General features: G+C 39.3%; 1 protein-coding gene across 2 annotated transcripts in view; it reads right to left on the reverse strand.

The window, feature by feature from the left end:
* Positions 1-602: 602 nt before the first annotated feature.
* GNS (glucosamine (N-acetyl)-6-sulfatase) overlaps positions 603-12,178 on the reverse strand; it is a 40,938-nt gene continuing 29,362 nt past the window's right edge. The window contains exons 11-15 of one of the 2 annotated variants that reach the window (XM_015598515.2): positions 9,132-9,239; positions 8,069-8,179; positions 6,690-6,740; positions 6,380-6,489; positions 603-3,335 (exon numbers count right to left, since the gene is read on the reverse strand). In XM_015598515.2, the coding sequence (XP_015454001.1) occupies positions 3,263-3,335; positions 6,380-6,489; positions 6,690-6,740; positions 8,069-8,179; positions 9,132-9,239 (453 nt within the window). In that variant the 3' untranslated portion in view covers positions 603-3,262. Of the gene's footprint in view, positions 3,336-6,379; positions 6,490-6,579; positions 6,741-8,068; positions 8,180-9,131; positions 9,240-12,178 lie in introns of both variants that reach the window. The other variant, XM_006923705.3, reaches the window with a different exon arrangement.

Genomic DNA, 12,178 nt, shown 5'->3' on the forward strand with positions numbered 1-12,178 from the left:
TCTAGTAATCTCACAACTTCATGGGAGTACTCTAACAGCTCTACTTGCCTTCATAATTTATAATATGAGGCAACCTACTAGGTCTGGGGTTGGCAAATCATGGTATACCTGTTTTTGTAAATAAAGATTTGTTGGAATACAGCTACTCATTAAGTAGGGCTACTTTCATGTTACAACAGCAGAGTTAAGTAGTTGCAACAGAAGACTACATGGCCTGCAAGCCTAAAATATTAACTTTTAGGAAAGTTTTCCAACTCCCCTATGAAGTCATTCTGTATTTGGGGCAACTGATCACATGACTAGACATCAAGGCAAAGCACCTTCAAAGGTGAGCTTAGTTTATCTAATTTAAAGCCAGCCAATGTTAGACAATTTTTCTCCAAACCTGTAAATGCATACAGATTTTTCAGGAAAGATTTTCTCCATGGTGCTCACTTAGGGATCTCGGTCAGCAGGGACCACAGAAGAGCTGTCTAGGTAAAGACTATGGTAACCGGTGTGGAAACGGCCCATCCTTCAGTACTAGGTGAGTGATTAAATCATTAAAACAGCATCACGTTAAAATTACTACTTGTGGACTAAAACAAAGGACACATTTCCACTAGAACAGAAATAAATTTTAATTCGTTGAAAAGTGCAGCAGTGAACAGGGTCCTTTGAAGGGCACTTTCTAAGTCAAATGACTAAAGTGACATATAGCCAGGACAGAATAACTTCTAGGAACAGATGATGAGAACATAGGAAGTCACAAAATTCAGTGGGACCAAAGTGGTGGTAAAACTAAAGAACCCAAATATTCCCATCAAGTTCCATTGGTGGATCAGTTTAAATACCCTTTGCTTTTTCTTAATAAGGATCCTGGGACAATTCATCTTTTGTTAAAAAAGTACTAATCCTTAATTTAGACACTTAAGTTTAAGAATATCTTACAGATTAAGGTATAACTTCCATGACTATGGTTACTATTTTGTACAAAATCCCACGTGTTGTCAATTTCTATTGACAAAAAAATGTACTGACCACAAAAAAAGTGTATTTTGCAACAGCACCGTTGGTCGAATTCAGAGATATTCAAAAGGTGTTGCCCACTTTGTTGTCTGAGGAAGAGCTATGTAATAGGTAATCTTATAAGGCAAAGTCTCTTCATTCCTATGGCCTCTGTTCATTACTAATAGAGTTGTCTATTCTGAAGGACACAGATAAGAACCTGGCCTTCTTAAAATAATCAAAATTTAAATCAGTACAATTAAGAGAGAAACAAGGCAAGCCTCTTGCAGTGGGTACATAGACATTCTGAAAAGTTCAGTGTGTTTTGTAGTCTGCTAGGCCTGTTAACAAAAAAATGAATTTAGATTTTAGCACAGATCCAGAATGAAGCCAGTCCAAGAGAAAGTCAAATTAGAAGCCATTCAAAAGTTAGGTAGGAAATGTACCAAAAATAAGAGAGGTGCAGAGAGGGCCTCAACCACATCCCCACCACCCAAACAGGAATCTGCTGAATGTAAGAGCAGTGTGGCAGGGAGATTATTGGCAGCTGACTTGTGTGTTACTCTTACGACTTTCAGGAACCAGCATCATAAACTAATAATATAACATCACAGTACAAGACCTGGTTAAGAGTTGGTTTCTTTTTATTCAGGAATAACTATGGTCAACTTGCATTAATGTAGAAGTTGACTGATTAATGTTATGAATCAAAAGTGTAGAATGAAGCCAATACCCATATTCAACATTGTAGTTTGCTTTCAGTTACGAAATTTTAAGAATTTTTTCCCCTATATTCACAGCAGAGGTGTTCATTTCATTTGCCTAGTTCACCTCTAAATACCACAATTAATGGGATTGCACGAGGTAAAGGAATAAACCCAATGGCTATGAACCCATCATGGCTATCTGGAATTCTGATAGAAAAGCTGCTATGGCCATGTCTTACAAAGTGCTTAAAGCTCAACCTAAGATCTTAAAGCTAAAATGACTGTTGCCTGAGTTGAACAGGTTATAAACCACAACTCTTCCTCCTCCCCTGCTGTCCTATCACTGATTAGTTTTCTTGTGAAGAAAACAGTGGAAACAGAATTGGCCTTTGAGCCAAGAAACATACAAATGTAGGTGTTATGAACATAAGCAGAGAAGATGAATCCTCAAGATCTGGTTTTGACGGGAAAATAGCTAATGGGGCCCAACTTATACAAGACTCCAAAAACTCGGGAAGAACTTATCTGAAAGGGAAGAAGGTAGGGTAAAGTAGTTGGTACTTTGCATCAACTGTAAGAAATTTTTATATGTTAAACAGAATGTCAGTAAAATGCAGAGAGGGTCAAAGCAACCTCATGTAGGGCTGAAACCCAGACTCCCTGCTGGACAGGCACTTACTGCATCCCAACTAGAGCCCTATCTACAGAAGGCCCTCAGAAAATACAACCTTCACTAACCCTTGGAATTTTTTCTCTGCTGAGAAACCTAAGCCACTTTATTTTTCAGAGCTCAGGGGAAAGTGTTCATAGAAGAGACATTCCCTCAGTAGCCCTGGTGTTAACTGGTACTCCATGTGGTTAGCAGCCACTGGAAAGTAGATGGCTATCACCTTCAATAACTACCTGGAATTAGCCTTCACTAAAAATTTACTGTTCTATTTCAGTGTAGCACCAGCCCAGAATTCCAAAAAAAAAAAAAAAAGAAAAGGGCTTGGTTGACACATTTTGAATTTGTGACCTTATCACACTGTGATGGATGTTATATTTCTCCTAACCTAAAAACAATGTACTTGTTTTTAATCAGATGAGTCAGCTCTAAGTTATTCTTCAAGCCATGTGATGTTAGTACTTTTGATTGTGAAGTGCTCAATCTGAAAAGCTATATGCAGGTCCTTTGATTTCAGGTCAAGCTGTATACCAAAAACATTTCCCCCCTAAAGTATTGCCATTTATCTGAATAGATTTATAAATTTAGACTTTGACCACATGAGGAATAATGGGGAACTGGAATGCCAAGACAGATAGGGGACAGTATGGTGAGAATAAAGACCTCAGGAGCATCTGTTATCAGCTGAGTTAAGAGACCAGGGACAGCCACTCCTGACACATGGGCAGGGTTCACAGTATTAACACATTGCACAAGGAAGCCAGCTGATTGGGCTGCCTTTTAGAACAGGACTTAAAGCCAGTCCAGAAACTCTTCCAGGCATGGTCTTAAAGACTAGCTACAGACACCTACTATAATCACTTCATCAGAAAGGTGTTCAGAGATCCAACTGCAGAGGTTGCTACAGATGTTTTGAAAATCTTCGAGTCCTGATACTGCCATGATTGAACATGAGACGCGGGTCAAACCTATATCTGGGGAAGAAAAATAAAAGATGTCACATAAACTGATGTTAGCCACCGAGTACTTCATTTAGAATGTTAAGTGGAAGGGACAGCAGGAAGAGACATAAAAGGAACAATTACATCACCAGAAGGGAATCTCGTGGCAAAGTTCTTAGTACAAAACGGGAGTGCTTACTAAGGGCATTTCCATCACAAGGCAGTGAGCACGAGGCGATGTCATACAAGTGGAGAGGAGAGAAGGAAGATGAAGTAAGGTTAATCCTGAAAGCATTATAGGAGGCGGCAAGATTTGAGTTTTTTTTTTTTGAGGAGGGGGTGATCCCTAAGGTATAAAGCAGCCTGATGGAAGAGTCTAGCCTTTGCTGAAAGCCCTACCAGTAGTTTCAAAGCCCTTTCTTCTTTTGCAGTTAAGACCCAGACTGTGGTGCATAAGAGCACAGGTATGTACTGCAGGCCTGAGTTTGAATCTGGCTCATTATGAACTTAGGTAAGTCATTAAGCCCTCTAGCTACCCATAAAATAGTAAGGCAATTCATGTACAATGTCTGGCACATAAAATAACTTATTTTGCTATCCCAGGGAAAGAATAAATGCCGAATGGTAACTTGAGTTGAGACATGGCAGATGCAAAGAATACAGATTGGCTAGAAAAAGATTTTACATGTGCAGGCTAGAAATAACATTGTATTTTACTTTTATCTGCTATCTCTTGGGACAAACTATTTTAGAGCAAGGGCTGGCCAATTTTTTTTTTTTTGGTAAAGGGCCAGATTATATTTTAGGATTTATAGGCCCATATAGTCTCTGTCTCAACTACCCAACTTTGTTGAAGCGTAAAAGCAGCCACACACAATACGTAAATGAATGTTTGTGACTGTGTTCCAGGTGGTGGCTGGATTGGGCCCGTGGGAATCTATATGCCTAAAGGTTTGGTAAGAAAGAATAAGCTATGGCTAAGGCATTTAAAAGAAAATCAGTTCTAAAACTATAATCCGTTCTTCTATTCATTCACATATATTCCTCTCTACCATTTCACATGAAGATGGCTAAGTTACTGCTTTCCATCCTTAGGACATCATTCCCTTCTCCTAGAATCAGAGTTTCAATAGCTCAAGCTCATACCAGCAGCAAAACCAGCATCTAGAATCTTAGTTATAAGCTTCTAAAATGTATGCAACACAATTTAGTGTTAAAAAAAAAAAAATGTTTGCCTGGAAGTCAGGAGATCTTATCAGTTCCTAACAGGGTGACCCCCTTGGGCAAATCATGACTCTTAAGCTCTACCTCTGCATTTGAAATGGACCTGCTTGGGCTCTAAGGGTTGTATGGAAGGTCTGTGGGTGAGTCCTTCTAACATTAAGGCCAGATGCTCAGAAGAAACAGGGTGGCTGCTGCTGCTGTCCTGGCCAACTGGATGCCGGCTGGTGTAGCAGGTCTGTGTTCTAGCAGCAGCTGCTCAGGGATGCTGGCCAAACACCCTAGTCCAAGATGCCCAAGTCCCTTGATCCTCAAGATTTAATTAGATGTTGGCCTTAAACCCCAAGAGTCAGCCAAACACTACTACAGACATCTAACTTTATTTGGTTTGATCAAAGTAGCTATTGTAAACTGCAAAATCAGCATGTGTCAACTAGGTGTCTTACGCTTTTTATCTTACAGACTGAACTTCCTATTTCAAGTAATTGATACCACGTGAGGACCCACTTCTCACTAACTTGGAGAAAAGACCAAAACTGGGCAGTTAGAAGGCTTGACCAATCACTGCATTAACAAGAATATCCATATAAAAAAGTTATTTAGGTTAAATGATATAAAATTATGAAAAATGTTATCTCTGTATTGTTACATAGTTTTAGTTTGCTGGCATCCATGTGTCTTTGACTCTGTATACAACAGGTGACTCTCGAACAACCTGGGGGTTAGTGATGCCAAACCCCACACAGCTGAAAATCCAAGTGTCAGACTTTCACATCCACAGATTCAACTAATCACGGATCAAAAACGGTACATATTTCTGATCCATGGTTGGAAATGCAAAAATACCGTTTTTGATCCATGATTGGCTGAACCTATGGATGTGAAACCCGAAGATACGAAGGGCCGACTATACTTATTGAAAAAAATCCACATATAAGTAGACCCGCACAATTCAAACCCATGTTGTTCAAGGGTCAGCTGTATTTAAAAACAAAAGTATTACATTTTTTAGTAAGCAGTCTATAATCCACCAGTTTCTCTACTCATTAACTTACATGCCCCTTTCATTGAGACTGAAGATATCACTTCTCATGGAGATCGCTAAAAAATTAAGTTACTACTTTCTATCAGCGTAGGACATTATTCTTCCCTCTCTCCCACAGAGTATAAGAACTGAAAAATCCTTTCCCAATGAAAGTTTGATTTTTAGTTTCATAATTTTAAAGCAAAAGATGACAGGCTTCTTGCCAAAGGCGGCTCAAACGCATGGTGTGCTGAGCCTGGTGTTACTGGTGACAAGATACTGTTTAAGAGAGTGGGAGGAAAAGAGCTGACTTAATAGGCGATAGTTAAACATCTTTTCTACCTTCACATACTGCAGTGGGCTTATACATTTCAACATTTGAGAGTTTACACCTATTTCATTGTCTAATATATTACATTTACTGGCAAACATTCACATTTCTATAATTGGGGTGCCTGAGAAATGAAGGCATATGCTCTTAGAAGCACTAGGGAGCAGGGTAACACTTGGTCGTTACTTTAAAGTAGCCCCAGGTGTCAGTAGTGCAATCAGTTGGTACAGTGACAAGAAGCACAGCCAAGTGGAGAGGCAGAAGAGCCCCAGTAGTGAGGAGCAGGGCTAACTAAAGCACCGACTGGCATCAAAGAGCACAAGATTCAAACAGCTATTTTTCCCAGCACAGCAGGCTCATGCACCAAGTATTTCCACCCTAAAGCGGAAGAATGAGAAACACAGATCAGCTCAAAGCAAAAAGGACACATCAGGCTCTGCCTTCAAGAGCATGACTGCTAGAAACAGCTTGGCAAAGTCACTGAAGAAAACGGAAACTTACCCGGGGTCAAAAACCCCTGGAGTGCGGCAGGTTGGTCCAGAACAGGACTGTAACATCATTAGCCGATAGTTCATCTTTCCTAAAAGCTCTGGGTCTATACTTTTAGCAATGTTAGTGATTTTCTGCCATCAGGCTCTGCCTTTAAGAGCATGACTGCTAGAAACAGCTTGGCAAAGTCACTGAAGAAAACGGAAACTTACCCGGGGTCAAAAACCCCTGGAGTGCGGCAGGTTGGTCCAGAACAGGACTGTAACATCATTAGCCGATAGTTCATCTTTCCTAAAAGCTCTGGGTCTATACTTTTAGCAATGTTAGTGATTTGGTGTGGGTCAGCAGTTAAGTTATAGACTTCTACAAACACCTACAGGAAATAAAAGGATGGATGAGAGAAAAGAATAAGAGTTACACTGAAAGAAATACTCCTCATGTGAATTATTTATAAAAGGGGAGGAAGGAGGTAGACAAACCACCAATGCCCAAGAAAATATCATCTGGTCTCAAGATGCTCAAAGAGCCCAAGGGTATACATGAGACAATGGAGCATCTGTTCTGGAGGTTAAATTGCTTCGGGTCTATGGCCCACGTGCTGGAGAAGGGCTTGTTTCAGGCAGAGTCAGGTGGGAGCAGTGGGGGTGGAGGGATTTACTTTCTATAATTAAAGCAGAGAGCAGAAGGCAGGACCCTCAAATGGCAAGGTCTCAAACTAGACTTATTTATAAAGTTACTGAACAGGAGTTGACATGTGAAGGTTTATTTTTGCCTTAGAATTATAAAGATTCAAATGAGAATAGATAAGGAAAGACTCTAACCTTTGTTGTACAAGTGTTAGTTTTCTTATTTTAAAAAAGAGTTTTGGACGTATCTCCAAAAGGTACTATTCTTTCCAACAATGTCTAGTATCACTATCCCCGCCGGGCCCGCCATCTGTACTTGTTCTCCAAACTGGAATCAAGTGATAGGCTAAGAAGATGGTAGGTAAATTTTGCCTGTAATGGCTTCAAATGGCTGCCCTCAGACTATCACTTATAGTTATGACACTGATAAACATGAATGTTATAGGAGAAGGGGAACAGGAATTGAGTTTGAGGGGAACTCTCTTGCCTGTTGTCTAAAGTGCTTACAAGCTACAAGCAAATGGTGAGTAAGTCAATTTCTGAGAAACTTGAGCATCAGCTCCATATGGCAAGATGTGGGTTGCCAGATGGGGCTGGTTAGCACCTTCTGATATGGTATGAAACCCCAAGGGACTGGAGTTCATGTGATCCTTCAGATAATCCACACTGATCTGTGCTGGCTAGAAGCCTGGTCCTGCCTCTGACCCCCACTACTAACCTATTTGAGCAGCACTGGACCATGCTGTCATGGGGACAAATTTCTGAACAAGTTGAAGTGTCTTACCCTTATCCCAAAGTAGCAGGGAATCAAAGAGAGTAGGCATACAGCATTCTGAAAAAGTGGCCTGTGCATTTAAAGTGTACATCTGGGTGGTGGTAGGAGTGGAGAAAGCCCCATCCAGAAAGGTCATAAAGAAGTCTTGGGGTATTCTATTTTCTTAACTGAAGGAAACCTAAGTGGAAGTACAGATAAACACATCTTCTCTAGAGAATCCTCGGAATTGCTCTTCTGCCATCCAAGCACTCTTGCAAAAGACACAAACACAAGGGTAGGGGAGGCAGCAGGACTTCTTACCTCCTGGTCATCAAACTCACAATACTGCAAGTTCCACAGTGCTGACATGGTCCTCACACAGGCATATGTGTTGTTATAAGCATCTTCACACACACAATCTGGGAAACATTGCTGTAGAGATATTTAAAAAGTTAAATGAAGATAGTAACAACTACCTACTTGCCTGCAGGGGCAACCAAGCTGGCTCAAACCAGACATACAACTGGATAGAAATTAGAAATCTTCCACAGAGAAGTGAATCAAAATAGATGTGAGGCTTTGTTCCTTTCTGATGGCTAACTTGACTAAGGAACGCATGACTGTGGTGTGTGTTTATAGACTGTTGCCATGCCTGTCTGCTAATCCGACAAGAATTAGTTGTAATGGGCACCTGTAAAATGTAGTTCATAAGGAGAGGAAATCAATATTCAAATGAGTCACTTGTAAGATATATTAGGAACTGTCATCCAAGGCTAAAATGAGCTTTGTGGAGTCATTTGCGGTAAGTAATTTATGAGTGTTCTTATCACTAAAAAAGACTTAAACTCTAACTCATTTCTTCATTTCTCCTATATCGACTTTTGGTTGGTTCTTAACTATAGCTTAACACCTTGCTAAAATGGAAGCCTATTTTTCATTCTCCAAAGCGAGGCCGATGCTGTTATCACCTCCACGACCAGCCTGGTAGCCACCAATGTAAGACCCTCATGGTGGCATGGCTACAGATGGGATCCCCATGTCTCAACTGGATGCCATTGATAACATTCCTAATAAAAAATGGTACTGCTGTTTGAAGGGTAGGAAAACAGGAAGGGGTGTTGATAAAGAAATATAGGTAGATGTGTGCACTTGTTACAAAAATTAGAAGAATTTGAAGTACACATTATGACAATAGGTCAACACCATCATTTTTAGGATTATTTTCATTTTCAGAATTATTGCATTGTGCATCTATTAATTTCCCACAGTCATGTGACGGAGGAGTAGGACTCAGATTAAAGGTTTCAGTACTTGACATCTATCTATACTAATGCCTCACTGTGCTGCTGGTAAGAAAGCTAAGCCAACTCAAACTATTACTCACAGATACTCCAGGACTCAGAGAAGGGCATGTTGGGTCAGTGACATTACGACCTTCTCCTTGATATTCCACCAGGACATCTGATCGCCAGGTCACATTAGTGGCACCTTTCTAGAAAGAAGAGCAAAAGTAGTTCCTACGAGACATATAGACTGAAAAAGACCAAAAAATTATGTATTCCGCTAAAGGGGATTTGGGAGTCACAACTAATTATACTGTTCACTAAGTAACTAAAGGGAAAGACTACAACTGATGCATATGAAAGCTACTGAGTATCATGTCTGGTATTTACAGAGCGCTTACAAGTGATGGTCAAATGCTTTGAACATTTAATAGTTACTGCTCAAGACTATTTCTGTGAGGCTGGTCAGGAACATGAACCTACAAAGTGGCTAAGCAAGAATATCAGTTACAGGGCAAGAAGCTGGAAGTCCAGACTAGAATAAACAATAAACTCTACATAAGAACTACTCTAAGCTCATACTAAGAAATTTATAGTTTAATACACACAACAAGCACTAACATATTAAACAGGGCTGGTGTGCTAAGGACTGCAATGGTTTCAAAGTACTACTTCATGGTCAGAACAAAGACACCATGAACTTGTTGGGGAGGGGGAGAATTTCCCCCCTCTACCTTTTAGTCCTTATGACTGGACTAGAAGTACAAGAGTAAACTGACACAAGACTAAGGAGAAAAACCAATTTAATATGTGTTCATGGGGAAATTGCAATATGATGCTCAGATCATGAGGCTCAAAGAAATGATCGAACCAGGTACTTTTATACTTTTTAGACAAACTATAAATTTGTGACAAAGTGACAGGAAAAATAAAGTTAGTGCTCATTAGAAAGGAATCTAAGCCAGGTTTGGGTATTCATTAGGAATCTAAACAAAGTTTGGGGCTCGGTAGTAAATTACTAAAGGCAGTACAAAGCTTGTTTATATAAGCTTTTGACTCTGGATTCTTTTAACTCTGTGATAAGGTTGTCTCTCAACCTTCAGAAGCAAAACGGACAGCTATCAAATGGGAGATTCATCTCCTGCTTACAGGGGGATAGAGAGGTCGGGGTTTTCTTCTTGAACAGGCAGTTTCTTAAGTAACTTTAATCAATCAACACACCATTGTGGGATATCTTGGGGCAGTCTGCCTGGGCTCCCACAGTATCTGGTAATAAGAATTATATGAAGAAAGTTAAAAGATGTAAAATTTCAATTCCAACCAAAGGCCAATATGATTTTTCAGGTAATCTGAAAAGCTGTTTTTGAAGTTTATGTAAGTGGTAGCTAGGATCCTAAGATCAGTGAGAGAGGTGTGCCCAAAGACTTAAATTATACAGCTTTATAACAAGACAGTATGATACTGGCATGAGAGATCCATGGACTAGAAAAGACAATTTGAGTACAGAGAAAAAACTGAAATGGGATCCCAATTCGTACAAGAAAATCAATTCTAGATATATCCAGGACTTGAATGTAAGCACAAAAAGTTTAGAAGAAAATCCAGAACTGTTTTCTGACCTCGAGGTTCAGAAGCATTTTTATAAACAAGAGACAAAGAACACTAATCATAAAAGAGACAATTTATACATTCAACTCCTGTGTTCTCGTATCTTAATGAAGGGAAAAGATAAGTCACGAATGGGGAATATGATGGACAAAACAGTCACTTCACAAGGAAGATACACAAAAGGCATATATAAAAATGATTCACCGATCAAAAACTCAATTAGGAATAGGCAAGGATCTGAATAGACATTTCTCCAAAGACATACAAATGTCCACTAAACACATGACAAGATGTTCAATATCATCAGTCGTTAGGAAAAGGCAAATCAAAACCACAATGAGATACCACTTTACACCCCCATGATATGTGATAACGGCAAGTGTTGGTGAGGATGTGTATAAATTGGAACCCTTGTATAATACTCGTGGGAATTTATAAAATGGTGTAGTTGCTTCAGAAACGGCATGACAGTTCTTCAAAAGGTTAAACATAAAGTCACCATGTGGCCCAGCAATTCTACTTCTAGTTATATATCCAAGAGAACTGAAAACATCTGTCCATCAAAAATTTGTACACAAATGTTCACAGCAGCATTATTAATAGCCAGACAGGGGAAACCCAAATGTCTATCAACCTACGAATGAATGAATAAATGTGGTATATCCATACAACAGAATATTGTTCAGCAATAAAAACTAATGAAGTACTGTGGATGATCCTTGAAAACATTATGCTCAGTGAAAGAAACTAGTCACAGGAAGTCACATGTTTGATTCTGTTTAACACAAAATGTCCACAATAGGCAAATCTATAGAGACAGAACATAGATTAGTGCTTGCCTGGTGCTGGAAGAGGGAGCAATGAGAGAGTGACTGCTAATGTTTTGGGGGTGATGAGAATGTTCTAAAATTAGATTATGGTGTGGCTGCACAACTCTGTGAATATACCCGAAACTGGTGAATTGTAAACTTTAGTGAAATGTATGGTAAGTGACTTAAGCTATTAGAAAAAAAGATTCACCTTATTAATAAAGAAATGCACTATAGGACTAAATACAATTTTGGTCATTTTTACCCACTAGATTGGCAGAAATTAAGTTGTCTAACAGTTTCATACAGAAAAGGAATTCCCATTCATAGCAGGTGAGAATGTAAGTTAATGGCCATTTTGTAAATTAACTCAGTAATAGTTGTAGAAATGAACATGTGCAGGTCCTGTAACCTTGGTATACACACATGTTCACTGGGAGAGATGTATAAATACTATAGCAGCACTGTTCCTAAAACAACACAAATGTCCACTGACTGACAAGGAAACAGGTAAGTTGTCATGCATTCATACAATGGAATATTAGGCATCTGTGACCAACATGGATCAATCTGGAAACAATGCTGAACTGAAAAAAGTCCCAGATGACATCCAATAGAATATCATTTTTAAAGCGCGAAACAAAGTCAAAACTAGGTAAGTTGTTTAGGGATATGTACATGATACTTACTAAAAAATAAAAGCCAAAGAATGATAACCATGACATTCAGTA

Source organism: Pteropus alecto, unplaced genomic scaffold (assembly GCF_000325575.1).
Source record: "Pteropus alecto unplaced genomic scaffold, ASM32557v1 scaffold76, whole genome shotgun sequence".
NCBI classification, from domain to species: domain Eukaryota; kingdom Metazoa; phylum Chordata; class Mammalia; order Chiroptera; family Pteropodidae; genus Pteropus; species Pteropus alecto.